General features: G+C 51.8%; 9 protein-coding genes across 9 annotated transcripts; 4 read left to right on the forward strand and 5 right to left on the reverse strand.

Moving 5' to 3' along the window:
* Window positions 1–153: 153 nt before the first annotated feature.
* Window positions 154–1,000, forward strand: ASPZODRAFT_26039 (hypothetical protein; the record flags this gene model as incomplete). The annotated part of the gene is made up of 2 exons (XM_022728027.1): window positions 154–649; window positions 711–1,000. The coding sequence occupies 2 exons, from the start codon at window positions 154–156 to the stop codon at window positions 998–1,000; spliced, it is 786 nt and encodes a 261-aa protein (XP_022580664.1).
* Window positions 863–3,255, reverse strand: ASPZODRAFT_2067896 (hypothetical protein). Its single transcript, XM_022727645.1, has 3 exons — window positions 2,695–3,255; window positions 2,282–2,643; window positions 863–2,222 (listed from the first exon to the last, which is right to left on the reverse strand). The coding sequence occupies exons 1-3, from the start codon at window positions 3,099–3,101 to the stop codon at window positions 1,048–1,050; spliced, it is 1,944 nt and encodes a 647-aa protein (XP_022580665.1). The 5' UTR covers window positions 3,102–3,255; the 3' UTR covers window positions 863–1,047.
* On the forward strand, window positions 3,256–4,987 carry ASPZODRAFT_2067593 (hypothetical protein). The gene is made up of 5 exons (XM_022727643.1): window positions 3,256–3,765; window positions 3,837–4,008; window positions 4,065–4,364; window positions 4,415–4,493; window positions 4,558–4,987. Exons 1-5 carry the CDS (start codon window positions 3,410–3,412, stop codon window positions 4,947–4,949), a joined length of 1,299 nt encoding a protein of 432 aa, XP_022580666.1. The 5' UTR covers window positions 3,256–3,409; the 3' UTR covers window positions 4,950–4,987.
* ASPZODRAFT_133157 (hypothetical protein) lies at window positions 4,933–5,929 on the reverse strand. The gene is made up of 2 exons (XM_022723205.1): window positions 5,587–5,929; window positions 4,933–5,529 (listed from the first exon to the last, which is right to left on the reverse strand). The coding sequence occupies exons 1-2, from the start codon at window positions 5,871–5,873 to the stop codon at window positions 5,025–5,027; spliced, it is 792 nt and encodes a 263-aa protein (XP_022580667.1). The 5' UTR covers window positions 5,874–5,929; the 3' UTR covers window positions 4,933–5,024.
* Window positions 5,930–6,814: 885 nt separating this feature from the next.
* ASPZODRAFT_66967 (hypothetical protein) lies at window positions 6,815–7,444 on the forward strand (the record flags this gene model as incomplete). The annotated part of the gene is made up of 5 exons (XM_022729414.1): window positions 6,815–6,897; window positions 6,954–6,994; window positions 7,030–7,136; window positions 7,212–7,237; window positions 7,309–7,444. The coding sequence occupies 5 exons, from the start codon at window positions 6,815–6,817 to the stop codon at window positions 7,442–7,444; spliced, it is 393 nt and encodes a 130-aa protein (XP_022580668.1).
* A 177-nt stretch (window positions 7,445–7,621) lies between these two features.
* Window positions 7,622–8,452, forward strand: ASPZODRAFT_142784 (hypothetical protein; the record flags this gene model as incomplete). The annotated part of the gene is made up of 3 exons (XM_022724882.1): window positions 7,622–8,021; window positions 8,049–8,329; window positions 8,393–8,452. The coding sequence occupies 3 exons, from the start codon at window positions 7,622–7,624 to the stop codon at window positions 8,450–8,452; spliced, it is 741 nt and encodes a 246-aa protein (XP_022580669.1).
* A 368-nt stretch (window positions 8,453–8,820) lies between these two features.
* ASPZODRAFT_67243 (hypothetical protein) lies at window positions 8,821–10,881 on the reverse strand (the record flags this gene model as incomplete). The annotated part of the gene is made up of 2 exons (XM_022729440.1): window positions 8,821–10,494; window positions 10,597–10,881. The coding sequence occupies 2 exons, from the start codon at window positions 10,879–10,881 to the stop codon at window positions 8,821–8,823; spliced, it is 1,959 nt and encodes a 652-aa protein (XP_022580670.1).
* Window positions 10,882–11,666: 785 nt separating this feature from the next.
* Window positions 11,667–13,451, reverse strand: ASPZODRAFT_67401 (hypothetical protein; the record flags this gene model as incomplete). The annotated part of the gene is made up of 4 exons (XM_022729457.1): window positions 11,667–13,037; window positions 13,105–13,191; window positions 13,266–13,312; window positions 13,373–13,451. The coding sequence occupies 4 exons, from the start codon at window positions 13,449–13,451 to the stop codon at window positions 11,667–11,669; spliced, it is 1,584 nt and encodes a 527-aa protein (XP_022580671.1).
* Window positions 13,452–14,154: 703 nt separating this feature from the next.
* On the reverse strand, window positions 14,155–15,204 carry ASPZODRAFT_67381 (hypothetical protein; the record flags this gene model as incomplete). The annotated part of the gene is made up of 1 exon (XM_022729455.1): window positions 14,155–15,204. One exon carries the CDS (start codon window positions 15,202–15,204, stop codon window positions 14,155–14,157), a length of 1,050 nt encoding a protein of 349 aa, XP_022580672.1.
* Window positions 15,205–16,867: the final 1,663 nt, after the last annotated feature.

Here is a 16,867-nt window from a genome sequence, read left to right on the forward strand (position 1 = left end):
AAGAATGCTGACGTTGATCGCTGCTTGTCTCAGATTTGTTAAATAATAGTATGCTCCGGCAATACCGACACAATACTTATTACTACCTTAGGGACTCACTCAAACTAATCTCCCACTCTAATCTCCTACTATCTGTATACTGAGAAACACGCAATGATTTCCCTCCTCCTTTTAGCTAGCCTGGCTCTGGCAAGCAACTCCTGCTTCAGGAACGCATACAACGCCTCAGGCAGCATCAGCTTACCATATCCCAGTCCCCCCGTATCCAGCGCAAGCAGCACCTCTTCAGCTTCAGGCAACTATTCTCTCTTCACAACCCTCGACGTGACCAACTCCTCCGAAACCTCATGGCAGTATTTCGGCCTGCAAACCAGCAATGGAGATCCCCTGCCTTCTCTGTCGTATGAGGGATGCCTGATCGTCCTTTCTGATTTCGACGAGGGAGCCCCCATTACCACCAAGTACGAAAACACAGCCAGTGAGCAGAGCTGCAGCGCCTTTCTCTCTTCCAAGTGCAGAGCTTCCATCCTCTCCTCCATCAACAGTACGGCTCTTTCTTTCTCGCAGAATGGAAGCCCCAAGTCTCCTTGTGGGGAGATGACAACACTCCCCACTGATGGATGTCCTTCCTATGAGGCTCTTACTGCAGGTAAGACCCCTTTTGAAAGATATGTATAGCGTTGGAAGTATTGTTTTGGCTGATTTACTAGAAATCTTCGGAAAAAGCCAGAATTGTACCACCACATTTGGAATCGGGGCATCAGGGAATACTACAAGCTGGTATCTGAAGCAGCTGGATTCCGCGCTGCCCGTCATCGTCACCGCGTGGAATAATGCCTCGCAGAACGGGGAGGAGTCCTGGGCAGATACGCAGTTGATGTGTATCACACCTGACAAGGTGGTTGCGGGCAGTTTACAGAGCAGCGCGGGGATCAGCTTGAAGAGATCTTCAATGAATGCCCTTGTTTTATCGGCTTTTCTTATTTTTTTTCTCTGGTGATACCCTTCCTTAAGATAATAGTTAACTGCCCACCTTATTAAGAATTGCTATCGTGCTTTCATCAACTCTTCCAGTCTGAATCCCACATCTAAATCCTCAACGTCTAACCCGCTCTTATCATCCATGTTTCCCGTGTACGCATCCACAAGTGACAGTCTTGCAACCCAGCCCGTTACGGCTTGCATGTCCGCGGGTATCGTCATGGTTATCTGTAAGCCCTCGTTTCTTGATGGTCTAAGTCTGTCTTTGAATAAGAGATCACAGTTGCTGCTGCTGCTGTTGCTATTGCTTTCTCTCGAGTCTGTCAGGGCAGCCCGCGCGGCAAGGTATCGGTTACGGTGCTGGTTGGCGGCTCGTTTGCGGTATTCAAAGTCCATGGCTTGTTCGAGTTCTCTATGGGCTTCTTGCTGAGGCTGAGGCTGAGATTGTGATTGTAAGGATTGTAAGGGTTGCGAAGGCTTCGGCTGAGACTGCCGTAATTGTGAACGCTCCTCTCGCATCTCTCGGAGTGTCTTGAACCATGTATCGAGTGCGCCGTTCCTGGTCCGCGGGGACTGCAAATGTGTTGAGGATACAGACTGCGGGGACTGTGTTGGTTGAGTTGACTGTAATGACTCTGAGTGCAGTCCTCTAGACCCCATGGAGCTCGTCGGACTTTGGCTGACAAATTGGCTTGATACTCTTGTATTTCCAGACCTGCCGTTGAGTCTTGTGACTGACCATGGGTTCAAGGACTCCAGTTCCGAACCCTGTGGTGATCCTGAACTTGCTGACTGGGGGGTTCGTCGCGCATTCATCGGAAAGGGGGTTTTGAATGGTGTATGGGGAGTCACATTCCTAGGTTGTACTCGTACAGTCAGGAGGGACGAACTATCGTCGTCTTGAGCACTCTCTGAGACGGCATTGTCTTGAACACGCTCTGCAGGAGACCCCCCCTCTAAGTCACCATATATATGTCGGAATAGTCCTTCTAATAGCTCCATAATGATATGAGAATCATCAAAAAGCAAATCATCCTTTCCTGGCTCGATATTGACATCGTAGCTCCCGCGGGGGCAATAGATGTGCATACAAAGAAAGGGGTCTGGTATAGATTTAGTAGAAGCAGATCGTATATAAGTCTTGTAGAGTTTCGCGATATTGCTGCCAACCCCCCGGGTGGTAGTTAACGGCCTGCCGTCGACGCTGATGAACTGGCCGATGTTGTTCACTCTCGAGAAATCTGGTCCCTTTAGCCAGACTGTCCTATTTATTACCCATGTAATTAGTAATTAAACCTACCAATATCATCCTTTGGAAGCAAGGCTACAGCCCTGTAGCCTTCATTCGGCTTGTCCTCTGGCCAAGCCTGCATGGTGCAAACCGAGACAACTTCAGAACCAGCCACCTTCATCGCCGCATCTCTCAGAGTTCCATTGCTCCCTGGAGCGTAGACCCAATTTTGACTCTCATTTTTGGCCTTGAGAACCTTGAAAGCAATCCGCTTCTCGGGCCGAGCAACAGCATACGCCTGTACGAGTTTCTTGATCCTCCCCAGCGTCTTAGCTGCGCTCTTAATAGCCGTCTGCCTTCGGACGGGAACATGCTTGAGTAACTCGGTCACCCGGACCGCAGTGCCAACAGGATGTGAAACTCGTTGGGAGCTGAGTCGTCAGTACAAACAAAAGAGAGAAAAAAAAAAGTAGGGTGAAAACCTGATGAGCTCCCCATCTTGTCCATATTTCAGACAGGACCCAGCAACCTCCGATTCGACCCGCGTGGTGACAATCACGGCCCCCGCCATCTCCACCATGCTGGCAAGAGCCACGCCTCGAAAGCCCAGGGTCCGGCCCCCAGTCTGCACCAGATCGTCGACCGTGGAGATCTTGCTCGTGAAGCTGCGCCGGCAAACCATCGCGTAGTCCTCAGGGTTGATGCCGTGCCCGTTGTCCTTGACCTGGATCACATCAAGGGTATTCTGCGACACTTCAATTGTCACCGACGACGCAGCAGCATCCAACGCATTGTCCAACAGTTCTTTCACCACAGAACATGCGTCTGTGATCACCGACAGGGAGCCAATTGCTCGAACGGTGGCCGCTGGAAGGGCCTCGATCGGCATCCTCGGTTCGTTCTACCCTCTCGTTTCGATCATGCTTTTAGTCACGTTGAGAGATCTCGTGTATTTGAATGACGATGTATAGTGAGTCTTGCGTATATTAATTAGTATAAAGTGCTCGGTTGGTTGAAAGTGATCGGTTGATGTGATAATTCCACGCACTGCAAACCAGCCTGCTTACTCAGCATTGACCGCATTTGCACTGTTTGTTTGCCGTCAACGTTGCCTCTTGCCAACGTTTATATAAACAACATCAACTCCTAGGTTGTCTGGCCTCTGCCGGAGAGTAACAAGGAGGACACACAGGCCTGATGGCTCGAGAATCGTTCCAGATCTCGCAGCTGGCAGTCCCTGCGGTCTCCGTTCTGATCAGCTTCCTCGCCTACACATCGCAGTACCTCTTCCTGCACTTTGAAGATGCACCGCTGACCAACGACGAAGTGTGGGGGATCAATTGTTTTGCCCTGTGCATCTGGATCTGCTATTACCGGGCGTGCACCGTTGATCCGGGACGTCTTCCACAGGACTGGGAACCGCCCCAGACGAACAACGGCTCCACATCCGACGCCCAGGGTTCACAGGCCGAGGCCTCTGGACGGCAGCGGTGGTGTCGGAAATGTGAGGCGTTCAAGCCCCCTCGGGCTCACCATTGCAAGACATGCCAGCGGTAGGTTCTCACCGCGGTGTTCTACGTCTTTTTTGTAGGGGTAAGGATAAGGCATGAGCTTATAATAATAGATGTATCCCCAAGATGGATCACCACTGCCCCTGGACGTCGAATTGTGTGTCTCACTTTACTTTCCCACATTTCATCCGCTTTCTGTTCTTTGCGGTGGTGGGAATGGGATATCTGGAGACTCGGCTCTTCTTGAGAGGGTCTATTCTATGGGCTAACCGGAACTTACCGAGCGTACGTGTTTAGAAAATGTGATATATGGGCGAGTCCTGGGCTGATCTCAGTGGTAGTACCTTGGCCCCAGCGTGTTTCAGATGTTCCACCTTTTCCTGTTGATTGTGGTGAACAGTCTAACAGTCTTTACGCTTTCCATACTGCTTTTCCGCAGTCTATGGTCTCTGGGTGCCAACGAGACGACGATTGAGACATGGGAGATCGAACGGCACAAGACTCTCGTTCGACGGGCTAAATACCTGGGTGGCTATCTTGACGGGCCGGGAGGGGTCAAAATTCAGATTAAGAAGCAGGAGTTCCCGTACGACATTGGGATTTGGTCGAATATAAAGGCTGGAATGGGGGGTAGTTTGAACGTTGGTCCTCTCAATCACGATACCGTTTTCAATTGTATTGACAATATTAGATTTTCAGTTGGTTCTGGCCGTTGGCTGCAACTCAAAGCCGAAAAAGTGGCTGGGATTTTCCAGTCAACGGGTTCGAAGGTAAGGTCATCCTTTTATTTCCATTTATCTCTATTAGAACGTCTTTGGTATATTGACGCTCTAGACTCTGATCTGTCATGGCCCCCGCCTGACCCCGACCGTATCCCCCGTCCGCTGAGACAGATGGGAAACGAGCCCTTTACAGTCCCCCAGCAGTACAGCTCTGCTCGGGAGGAGATCCAAGCCTTCAATCGCCGTCAGGCAGAGGACATGGTCCGCGTGCAGCGCCGGAAGCGGTTTCACGATCGGTTTGGACAAGATGGGTACGACGAGCCCGCGTCCACGGATGAGGATAATTCCGGTGCGGAGAGCAGCGAGCCGGACGAAGGGGAGGAGAGCTGGAAGAACTCCGAGGGCGAACGGCTGCGTGATTTTGGGGTCGACGAGGCCATCGAGTTCTACGACGAGGAGGACATTCCCCTGGGGGTTCTCATGAGGAGGCGTAGACATTCATAATTGATAATCAACCATATGTATAGATATATAGATTGATGTATAACAAAATTTCGGGTTAATTGGCTATTATTAATATTAGACCCTCCTAGCGACTCCCCTCAAGCGCACGTAATTCAAATACTGACTCCCATCCTCGATCCTAGTGACGACGGTCTGCAGCACAGCACAGACCTGCTGAACGGCCTCCTCGCGTTTGGCATCCGGCAGCAAGTCCAGGAACTGGGCGCCCATCAGCCTTACCCAGCCAGCCAGGCCGCCAGCCGCGTCGTCCGTCAGCCGGGTAGGACGGAACTCGGTCTCCAGCTTGACGACTTCGAAGCCGATCTCCTCGAGGGCCTGTTGCATCCACTTCTCTGATGGGAAGAACCAGGGACACGCCTCTCTCGCTTTCTCGATGGAGATGCCCTGTTGCCCGACCAGCACGGCCAGTAGCGCCGCCACCATCTCGTCGATGTTGCCGTGACCACCCATCTCAAAGACAAAGCTGCCACCTGGGTTGAGTGCCGAGTAGCATGCACGCAGGGTAGACATGCGGGTTGATTCATCTCGGAGGATCCAATGCAGGGCAGCATTAGATATACTAAAAGGTCAGCAACACACACACACACACCCCCCCAGAGAGAGAGAGAGAGCGTACACTTTATCAAATCCGGTAAAACCCTGCTCATCAAGAAACCGACAATCGACGACTTTGAATTCCGCTCGGGGACCAGCGTATTCCTTGGTCGCGGACTGGATCATACTCGGCGAGGAATCGACGCCCACCACCTCGCCCACGGCAGGGAGAAAGCGGGCAGTGAACTTGCCATCACCGCAGCCTACGTCCAAGACACGATCTGTGGGTTGCGGGTTCAGGTATGAGAGGACGGTAGAGGCTAACTGGGGGACGAACGAGGCGGAGGTTGAATATGCCTTTGTTAGCATAGTTAGTATCACTGCTTGAGAAGTAGGTAGTAGAGAGTACCTCTGAGGACCAGTGGTCTGGTTTAGCCATGTTGGATATTTGGGTATTTGGATATTTGGATATTTAGATATTTGGATATTTAGATATTCTCAGCCGTAATGATCAAAGAAGAGATGCTTGTTGTCGTGTAGATGGGTAGATGTTGATGCTTCTTATATTGTTGATATGATATATCGCGGCCGATGTCGGGCCTGAACCGCACCTTTCTTATAGAATCCGACTGTCTCGTAGATACTGCATAATCTGTACAGACTACACTGTACAAAGGTGCCACTCACACTACTAAGCTTCTTCCATCTAGGTAGGAGGTAGGTACCGACTACGTAGTTCTGAGTACCAGGCTCCACGAAACATAATCATTGCTGGGATTGGAGGATGGTGCGTATACTCAGGCCGATGTCGGATCACTGTGACTCGAGCACGAACTATACAACTGCAAAAAATAGATTTATTTACAAGCATAAATAGATAGGTGTAGTGTATGGATAAGCGGAATAGTGTGATTATTGTGAGTCTTGCTATTATAATATGGTACTTATGAGCATACATATGGTAAGTGCTATGGTATCATGGCATTTAGTTACTATATGTAGTACTTGATTATACTCGTAGGCGTATGTAATATACAGTTTATCAATTACACAGGTACCTACCTAGGTATCCAGGTTGCAATCAAGGCTACTCTGTATCAAGAGCTCTGCTTAAATGCAATAAAGCATTCAGAGTCGCATTTGGAATGCTGGTAGCCTGTGGTCCTAGACGAGTCCTCACTTCTAAATAATCAGACTCACGTGATATTCCTCTATATCTTGAGTCTGAAACTGAATCTTAAGCTTCTCTTCACCTTCTTCCATGAAACTAATCCTTAAATCACACACTCGAGACTGAACCTCCGCCAAACATGTCATATACCGGTACCTGCAACTGCGAGAGCATCCGCATCACTCTCCCCCATCAACCATCGAATACCGTTCTCTGCTACTGGTACGTATACCGAACCATCAGGTACCTACAGGTGTAAAAGACTAATAAACTTATAGTACGGGCTGTAAGAAAGTCGGTGGCCGTGAGTACATACTTAGTACTCCGTCAGTCTCATATCTACTCACGATTCAGTCTGCTCGGCCAATTACTTTGTCGATGAGTGTCATATCACCATTGACGACCGCAAGGGTACTTTGAGAGAATACCATGATACAAAGTCACGGAGTGGTAATGCTATAGTATGTCTCAATCCATCTATTCAATTAGCTACAATACTGTACTATATATTGTAGTACTATTACTGACCTTGACAGCGTCGCTTCTGTTCAGGCTGTGGCAGGTACGTACCTTCTACCAGCAATACTACTACCAATACCTAAGACTAATTAATTGTGAAATTGACATTGACAGTGCCATTGTGACAATAACTCCCATGAGCCCTGGAAAGGCATACTTGAAGGCATCGCTGTTTGAGCCCATATCAGCGCCAGGGAAAGAGGTTTTCGCCGAGAAGAAGCCAGACTGGATGACTACAACATTAGTCTAGATAATCTTAAGTAAACAATAAATTAAGTATCTAGATCTGTTGAAACAGTTTCTATTTCAATTTTAATATCAATATCAATATAAATGCCGATCGCCGACCGATACCGACGTCATTCCATCACCGCCAGATAACGGCGGGAAAACATGCACATCCAACCTCAACCCTCGCGCGCGCAACATGGCAGACACCACGCTCAGGCAACGGTCCTCGCTACAAATACAAGAGACGCCGTCAAACGCAGAAACAGAATCGCAGACAGGGTATTCCTGCAGCACCAGCAGCACCAGCAACAGCACCAGCGACGGTGAGCGAGATGCCCTCGAACTGAACGAGATTCCCACGCAGTGCGACGACGACTTCGACGACGACAGCGCCTCGATTTCGTCGGGCGAGTACCGTGTCACCACGCGCCGGACTGTCTCCCGCCAGTCAACGCAGACATCGAGGGGAAACCAGAATGGATGGATCCCAGATCGTGTCCGGCGGTTCTGGACGCGTCATGTCGTCCTGACGGTGCCGCAGAAGAATAACCGCGATCATTTTGGTAAAAAGAACCATTCCTATAGCTTATATATATGTGTGTGTATTTACTTACTATGATCAGCTCTTGAAAGAACCTTCCTTGCATATATCCGCACGTCAGTGACTCTCGCCATGCAAGGAGTGTTGATCGCACAACTGTTCCGCCTCCAGCAGCAGACGACTACTACAGGCCTGGGATTCTACCGCGTCGGTATCCCGCTGTCGGTCGTCTGCTACGTGGCTGCCATGGCTATCGCGCTGATGGGGGCCCATCGTTTCTGGAAACAGCAGAATGCCATTGCCTTGGGCAAGGTGTATGCCGGTGGGTGGGAGTTGAATTGTATCGGGGGGTTAATGATACTAGTATGCAACGATAGAACAAACCGAAATCAATACAGGTCAATGCTAATACGTTTTTTTTTTTAGGTCATTTTGACAACTCTCGTGTTGGCTATTGCTATCATGGCAGAGATTGACTTGGGGTAACAGTACTACTATAGGGAGACTTTTCGGGAAAATAGCAAAAAAATTCTAGAATATGTTCATATAATATTTCTATTCTTTATCTGTCTAAAGAAATTACGGGCTGATTGCTAGGCAGCAAGATTGAAAATAATTAGAACTTAAGAAGGCTGGACGCCGTGCTGAAGGCTGTGAAGGCTGTGAAGGCAACCCTCATGAATTGATTGTACCATGTCTATTATAAAACACATGAGAGGCTTGCCTTTGGATGACCACGCTGTAAACACCATAGTATAAAAATTGCGCCTGACCAGATAGATGCTCCTGACAAAAAAGACCCGGAAATTGACGATTGATAGATATACATAGAAAAAAGGAAAAGAGAGAAGAAATCACCACGTCCAAATCAAATAGAAGTACCATAGAAAAACAATCCTGGCAACTGTCTTGATCGACCGAATGAATTCTCGGAGAATCTGATGGCTGGAGGAATCGGAACCTGGCCCTCCGGGTCGGCGGCCTTTCCATTTCGACCCGTCGGAGTAATTCTCTATAGGATACGCATCCGAGTATGGCTTTGAAGGATTGTAGCGGGGGGTTGGTGCGTTCACGGCACGACTGGCCAAGCCGACGGGTGATGAGGTCTTGGAACTGGAGGTACTAGAGGTTGGAGGAGAGGATATTCTGGGAGGAAGTGGAGGATACTGAGAGCGCTGCTCTGTAAGAGGCAGGACGGGGTCGAGAATAGCATCTCTATCGACTGGCGGTGGGTGGAAGACCAGGACCACGGCCCGAACCAGGAGAACAAGCAAGGTGAATGCAAACAGACAGCCGTATTGGATGAAAATACCGAGTTGGTCCGGCAGAAGGCACAGATGGTTTTGAAGAGTGACCGGGGCAGATTCGGTCGCCATCGCCTTGCCTGTCTGGGGGTCAATGGGGTTCCAGAGACTGGCGAGGACCAGGCCGGGACGGCGAACCCCCATGGCCCAGGAAAGGCTCTTGACGGTGATCTCCTTGGGCGAGCCGCTGAACTCGCGGTGCGTGATTTCACAGTAATCGTGGTCGTCGCCAGAGTACACCTGGATGAGGGTTGGGCCGACTTTGGAAACGATGTCGTTTGAGATGGCGGGTGTCAGCACATTCTGGTACTGGTAGCCGCCCTGGATCTTGAGAGCGTTCGGCTCGTCCTGCTCCAACTCGCCCTCGGAGGAGGGCGGGTATTTCTCTCGCAGGGGGCCGCAGGGCGTGGCCGGTTGACGGAACAAGGGGACATGGGTGAGAAGCACAGTTGGCAAGTCGACGCCCCGCGGCTCGGGAAGTTTGTATACCGACGGCTCCAAAGCGTTCTGAAAGACTCGATGGTGGAACATTATCCCTTCGCTATGGTGGTTCAGCATGCGAAGCTCCTGGCTCTCCGCGGCTGCCTTGTGCAGATGGACGCTGTTGAGGAAACTCTCGGAATCCTTCCAGATCTGGTAATTTGGCTGCTGCCCATCTCCAGAACCGGTGCCCGAACTGCCCGTGTTGGGGTCTGGCTGATCCATCGCGCTCAGCGACACGGTGTCAACCGATACAAACGTGTGATTGCCAATGACATCGACTCGGTTTCCAGTACCAAAGTAAGCCTGGAACCGATCCCTCACCGGCTGCTGGACCCCTGTCCCGAACCCCAGGTCATGGTTCCCCGGCAGACTCGCAATCATCCTGCGGCCGCGGGGATCCATCGACCGCGGATCCCCATCGTTCAGGTGTTCCGAAAACACCCTGACAAACCGCCCGAACTCGTTCTTCCAAAACGAATCCTTGTAGCCCTGATACTGCTTCTCCGGACTCGAATACTCCCCCCTCGCCCATTCTCTCCCCCCGTCGAACAGATCGCCCAGAAACAAGACCGAGTCTGGCGCCAGCTTCCGCTGAACCGACGAAAACGACCGCCGCATATATTGGTCCGTATATTTCACCGTCAGGGTCGACAGGGGCCACGGCCGACCAGGGTACGTATGGGGGTCTACCAGCTGCGGATCAGCAACAAACGCAACGTGATGCGGCGTCGCTCCTTGTGGCTGGTACAATCAGCAGACATTCCTTTTTCCTTTTTTTTTTTTTTCTTTTTTTTAAAAAAGGCAAGACCCCTTTTATTCTATGAATTGTGCGTCCAAACTCACCCACTTCTCCCAATTCCCCCACTGACACGCCTCGACTCCGTCCCGGAACACCGTCCGTTCTCCCCACCACAGCGTCAGAATCCAGAGTAAGATCAATCCGTTCGTCACACAGATTAGCCGTCGCGCAGCTCTCCACGCTGACGTGTGCAGGTCGTGACCGCTTCGTGCCCGCAGGCCGACGATCCATTCTCTCGCCTTTGCCGGGAGGGAGTCGCGCACCCGCTCGAGGACGGCGACAGGGTTGAAGGACCGAGTCCCTCGCGCAGAGGGGTAGCTGTAGCTCATAATTGCTGGACGAGATGGACAAAATACCGCATCGCTTGTAGATGCCAAGAGGGGACGATGGCGAGAGGACAGGTAGGGACTGGTAGTATGCAGTAGAAGTAGGTTTGTTTGGTCGGTCGGTCAATTTATCAACGGTGGTGTTGTGGCGATGAAGGGGGTTGTCATGGTCTTGAACTGGAGACAGATGATAAGAAAGAGCAAAAGGAAATTTTTTTAAAAAAAATGATAGAATGAATGAAGTAGAAGTTAAAATAACATTATATTTAGGCCATGGCAAGGGTTCAGTTCCCCCGGCTTGCAGGTCGCTGTGCTGTTGTTCTTGGCTGGAGGCGAGAGTCTGGGCCCAGTCACGTGCCGAGCCCTGAATTCATTGACCAACCCAAGCTTGAAATATGAGGTTCCATGGACGTCGATACGGATAGGAATGGCTGATTAGGATTTTAGTTATGGCTGGTAGGTATAGAAGGCTATTTACATCTAGTAACAAGGGCAAGGAAGTCACAAATTCACGGAGAGCCAGTACAATCGGAGGTTGAGGCCCTTCCAAATCCACACAAGAATAGGCCCCCTCTACAGACGATCAGCTGTTGAAAAGCTCTGTTCAACGGGGATGATCGGGAGACGCAAGTCCCCTTCTGGGGGATTAAAAGCACAATGGGTATGGACAAGTGTCGAATGTGAAGAAGGACGGAAGAAAAAGGTAGTAATTAAGAATGACTGGCGGAAAAGATAGATTGGGAAAGATAAACGAAAAGGAAAGGAAACTTTTCGGTGTGATTGTAGGATCAGGGGTGGTTGTTCGAGGTTGTCGGGCAGCATTGTCCACCTCGCGCACAGCCGTCGCCGCATTCCAAGAGGCACGCCCGGCGGTCACCTTGGACACTCGCGGCCCGGCTGGGCATCTTGGTGGACGAGGACTCGCCGTTCTGGGAGGACGAGGAGGCTTGAACCTGGGTGTTGTCCTCTGTGTCGCTGTCTGGAGCGAACTCGGGCTGGATGGTGGACGAGTGGATCCCGTAGGCGTGCAGACAGCTGCGGACCTGTCTGGCCAGATCCATGTATCGCTCGGAGCCCTCGCCCTTGATCTGGGTGTCGACCTGGATGTGGATCGAAGCGACAATCTTGGTGTCGCTCAACTGCCACACGTGCAGATGGTGGGAGCCGATCACGCCGGGGAGCTGTTCGATGTCCTCCTTGATGTGGTCGATGCTCAGGCCGGGGGGCACGGCCTGCAGCAGGATCCGTGACGCCGCCTTACACAAGGGGATCGCGGAGCAGAGGATGATGATGGTGATGACCAGGGAAATTCCCGGATCGACGTAGAATCTCCAGGAGTAATCGGTGAGCCAGATGATCAGGGCGGAGGCGATGACACCGACGTTGCCGAGGGCGTCGCCCATGACGTGAAGGAAGACGCCGCGCATGTTGAGGTCGTGGTTGTGACCCTTCTTCTCGGCGGGCTTTGGTTGGGCGTGGTTGTGCAGTTTGTGCACGTCGTCGTCCTGCTTCGGGGGGGGACCGCCGTTCTCTTCGGTATAGCTGGAGCCACGGGCCGCGTGGCCCAGCAGCCGGGACTGTTCCGAGGGGGGACCATCTTCCTGAAGCTCGGACTCGGACTCGGAGGGGGAATCTGTGGACTGGAATCGGCTCGCAGCAATGATGTCGTTCCTCAGAGTGGCCGGATGGACGTGGATATCTTCGACCTTACCGAATCCGCGGCCGGCCGACGCACTCAGGCGCCGAGAGCTACGCGTCGAGCGGCGCTTGCGAGAGAAGGGAGAGCCAGGATCAGAATGGCCGACTGGAGCTGACTGGCCGACAAGATTCTCGGGCATGACACTCGCAGCTGTGCCCGTCTCGTCGGCCACGAGCGGGTTGCTCTGATGGTCGGAGACGCCTTGTTCCTCGGCATCCACGCCATGGGGGCCGTGATCATGGCCATGAGCGTGAGCATGACCGTGCGAGTGGTCGTGGAACAACACCAGCCCAACTATATTGGATAAAAGACCGAAACAGCCGACGACGCAGACCAGCTGGGGGTTCTTGACCTCCTGCGGTTCCACCAATCTCTGTATCGCCTCCAAGAAAATCGACAGACACAGAGCGACCAGGAACACACCGTTGACGAGAGCACCAAGGGTCTCCGCACGTTGCCACTATACAAATATACCCTTATCAGCGCGTGACAGATATAAAGAAGGAATCCCTGGCAAGTAGTCTTACCCCGTAGGTGAACATCTTCGACTCTGTCTCCCGGTTGGCGACCTTCACAGCCCACAGTCCGACGCACAACGACAACACATCATTCAACTAGAACCACCTGGTCAGCCAGACCCATCCGATCCATCAATCATGTACGAGACGAATAATATCTGTTGACATACCATGTGGAACGAATCTGCCACCAGAGCGAGCGAGTGCACGGCATATCCTAGAATCGATGACATCAGAGAACAGATCACCATCTCTCGCCAACTATAAACCCACTCACCAGTAATCAGTTCCAGCAGGAAGAACACCGAATCAATAACCAGCAGGATAATAATCCTGTTTGTCTTCGATAAACCCATTGTTCAAGCTCTACAACGCGCCAGGCGCGCGCGCGAATCACCCCTTTGATAAGATCCAACGCCTTGGAGACCGAACCGCCGATAGACGGGAATCCGTCAAATCAGAAATAATAAGAAAAGGGAAACAGATCAAAAAGAGTGATTGACAATTCTCGTTCAAAAGTAAAAGGTCATATCCTGAATAAAGGAGAGAGAGAGAGAGAGAGAGAGAAAGGAGAGGTTTGCTCCAGAGGGGAAGTCGAGCTTGAAGGCGGAAGAGAGAGACTGACCGGATCCACGTCCGGACGGCGCCGAGAGACAATCGGTGGTCTTACCTGGCACTGTTTATTATCAGGATCTCCGATCTAGCATCTCTTGAAGCCTATCGCTTCCATCTGCATGATGATTGCTATCAGAGAGATCGGTATTTCGATATTTTCCGTACTTATTCTGCTATGGCCTCGGGTTTTCAGGAAAATTTTCCTCTACAGGGCCCTCAAGGTACTCGCCCGGACGAGTGGACAAACTCCACCCTCCAAGACACCAGTTCGTATCGGCGATTTTTACGTTGATTTATTCCTGAGGCTAAGAGTCTTGCTAAGGTTTCGTATGGAGGGTGGAGATGCAGGAACGATGCAGTCGATGCAGTCGATGCAGTTGATGCAGTTGATGCAGCTGGTTAAGACCAGACTCCACCGTGACCTGCAAGAGAGCATTGTAGCATCTAGAGAACGAGACAATTTTCGACAGCCATCATCTCCTCCACACCTGGACTGCCGCCGTCGACAAATGCCAGGGGTCGGCGGGGCAAGCCGCCGTAGGAGAGATGGCGCTGCAGGTTGCTCTTCATCCCGGCAATTCCAAAAGCCGCCTCGGTCTCCTCAGCACGAGCGACGACCGCCTGCAATTTTCTTGCCTCCTCCTCTTTCCCCCGGTGGTACAGCTCGATCAGCCTCACACACGTCCTGGGCGCCAGGTTGCCCATTCCCGCCACCACGCCGCCACAGCCTCCGATGAGAGTCTGCAGGGTGGACCCTGCCGACTCGCCCAGACACGCGAGGCCGGCAGTCGTCGTGGCCTGTGCCATGCGGGTGGCTCTCGCCATCTCCGTTCGGGAGAGTCGGCAGCCGGCGATGTTGGGATGGCCCGTGACGAGATGGATCAACTCGTCCGTTGCGAGGGCGCTGGCATCACCACCGACTGTCCCGCGGACGACGACGTCGTCCTGCGGCCGGGTGTCGACGAGGATCGGGAGTGGCGAGGAGTTCGCCACGTCGACGAAGAAGGCAGCAATGCACCGTGTGTCGTAGTAGTGCTTGTATATGGCGGGGGCCCCGACCAACGCATAGCTGCCTCCCGAGGCGTGAGCGTCGTGGCACAGCTCGATGGTCTCTCTGGCGGAGGGGGCGCCGCAGCTGACGATGATGGGGATCTGTAAGAATCCTGCGCGGACGATCGCGTGGCGCACCGTGCGAGTGACGATACCGCGGTCGTCGCGAGAGAGATGGGCTCCCTCGCCGTACATCAGGTCGTTGACAATCAGACCCGTCACCCGGGCCCGGGCCATACGCACAGCATGGCGCGAGATGGTCAGCTCGTCCAGGTTCTCGGTGTCCTTGAAGAAGAACGTGGGGAGGGGGATGTAGACGCCTTCCTTGAGGATCCGAGACGTAGTGCTCTCTCTCCTGGAGATACTTCGACTCAAGCCGTCGCCGGCTTTCTCCTGGTCTTTTCTCCTCTTGGATTTTGAGGGCAGGATAGGACACGACGACATCATGACTACCTTGTAGACACGATTTGTAAAGTTATGGAATAGGCATCTACCTATGGTATCTAATGGTACCCTATACGCTCATATCAGCATGACGCAATATAATACCAGAGTCTGCCAGACTTTTACAGACTTCTACCAGACTTCTATATAAACTCTCTTCATGTTAAGTTAATGTTTATCAAAACGACCGCTTCAAAGCTCTATACGGATTATTCGGATCCCTCTCCTCCTCCTCTGCCGAGGGCACCGTCTTGATAACTCGACAGGGACTCCCCACCGCCACCGAGAAGGGCGGGATGTCCTTGGTAACGATTGAGCCCGCACCCACCGTCGAACCCTGCCCGATCGTGACACCGGGCAAGATGATGACATTCCCCCCGATCCAGCAGTCATCCTCGATGCGAACCGAGTGGCCGAACTCGACGAACTTGCGCCGCGACAGGACGCTTGTTTCATGGCCGGCCGTGTAGATGTTCACGTTTGGGCCGAATTGCACTCGATCCCCGATGATCACAAGGCTGACGTCGAGAACCGTCATACTGTATATCTTATTAATACCCTGCTCTCTCAACTGCTGGCAATAGTAAAGGAAGCTTCCCACTTGAAGTTGATAAAACAGTCATCCCCGATGATGATGTTGCACCCGTAATCCGCTGTAAACGGCGGCTCGATAAACGTGTTGGTGCCGGCTTTGCCCACAACCTTCTTCAGCAGGTCTGCCCGCACGTCGCCAATCTCCTCGTACGAGACTTTCTTCGTGTCGACGGCGTTGTAGTCTGCACATGTGCCGCGTGCGCGATGGCGGGCTTCGACCAGCTCAGGGATGAGAGGGTTGTACCTGCGAAAAGACTCCAGTTAGCTAGGTACTCTCCTCATACTATTTAACGTACAGCATTCCGGAGATCATTTTCTCATATTCCTCGCATTTTGGAATATGATCCAGCTTACGGGACAGCTCGATGAGCTCTGCGTTCTTCTCTGTGCTGGCCATCTTGAAGTGGAGGGGAAGAGGGAGGAGTCTTTGGCGTGAGGGGTAGAAACTCGTATCAACATCTGTCACCGGAGATCAATTATGACTAATTTCTAAATAGGGACTTCAAGGAATTCAGTTCCTTTCAAGAAATCGTTGATTCTATTATCTTCCGCTTCTGAGTATTCTAGAAGTATATGGGACACTCTCTTGATGGTCATTATTCAAACGCATATTCGATCGGCAAACTTCAGAGAGTAGAATGAACCCGTATGTCATGGAAAGATGCACCAATGAACACATAGTATATTTAGACGTCAAGTACAAGTTCATGTACTTATTCTGGGCCATTCCATTTGTATTTCTCGATCCCTGATCGCCTTTGTAGAGAAAGTATTGCTGCCTCTTCAGTAGAGACATCAAGATCCGAGGTTGAGATGATCGGTATAGGAGATGCCATAGGAGATGCGGCTGCAAACTATCACAGTTCCAGACACCGTTATTCATACACATTCAGTGATCATGGACCGCTAAGACCTTTATCCATGGTGGCCGACGCATCTAGACGAATCAGTAAGGCTACAGAGTAGACAGAGAGCAGGCAAGGGTCAGGAACAGGATGAATAGCGAGTAGCCATCGCAGCTTCATTCACCCTCAAAACTCTTTTCGAGCTGAAACATCCATGGAAGATC

The sequence above is a fragment of the Penicilliopsis zonata genome, assembly GCF_001890105.1.
Source record: "Penicilliopsis zonata CBS 506.65 unplaced genomic scaffold ASPZOscaffold_8, whole genome shotgun sequence".
Taxonomy (NCBI): Eukaryota; Fungi; Ascomycota; class Eurotiomycetes; order Eurotiales; family Aspergillaceae; genus Penicilliopsis; species Penicilliopsis zonata.

Excerpts from the sequence above, each read along its gene's own strand:
- ASPZODRAFT_2067896 (XM_022727645.1), bottom strand. The coding sequence starts at position 3,101 with ATGCCGATCGAGGCCCTTCCAGCGGCCACCGTTCGAGCAATTGGCTCC. Across the intron at positions 2,644-2,694 it reads CAAGATGGGGAGCTCATCAG|CTCCCAACGAGTTTCACATC; the intron begins GTTTTCACCCTA and ends CTGACGACTCAG. Across the intron at positions 2,223-2,281 it reads GCTTCCAAAGGATGATATTG|ATTTCTCGAGAGTGAACAAC; the intron begins GTAGGTTTAATT and ends TAAAGGGACCAG.
- ASPZODRAFT_2067593 (XM_022727643.1), top strand. The coding sequence starts at position 3,410 with ATGGCTCGAGAATCGTTCCAGATCTCGCAGCTGGCAGTCCCTGCGGTC. Across the intron at positions 4,009-4,064 it reads CTAACCGGAACTTACCGAGC|TACCTTGGCCCCAGCGTGTT; the intron begins GTACGTGTTTAG and ends TCTCAGTGGTAG. Across the intron at positions 4,494-4,557 it reads TCCAGTCAACGGGTTCGAAG|ACTCTGATCTGTCATGGCCC; the intron begins GTAAGGTCATCC and ends TTGACGCTCTAG.
- ASPZODRAFT_133157 (XM_022723205.1), bottom strand. The coding sequence starts at position 5,873 with ATGCTAACAAAGGCATATTCAACCTCCGCCTCGTTCGTCCCCCAGTTA. Across the intron at positions 5,530-5,586 it reads TTTACCGGATTTGATAAAGT|TATATCTAATGCTGCCCTGC; the intron begins GTACGCTCTCTC and ends CTGACCTTTTAG.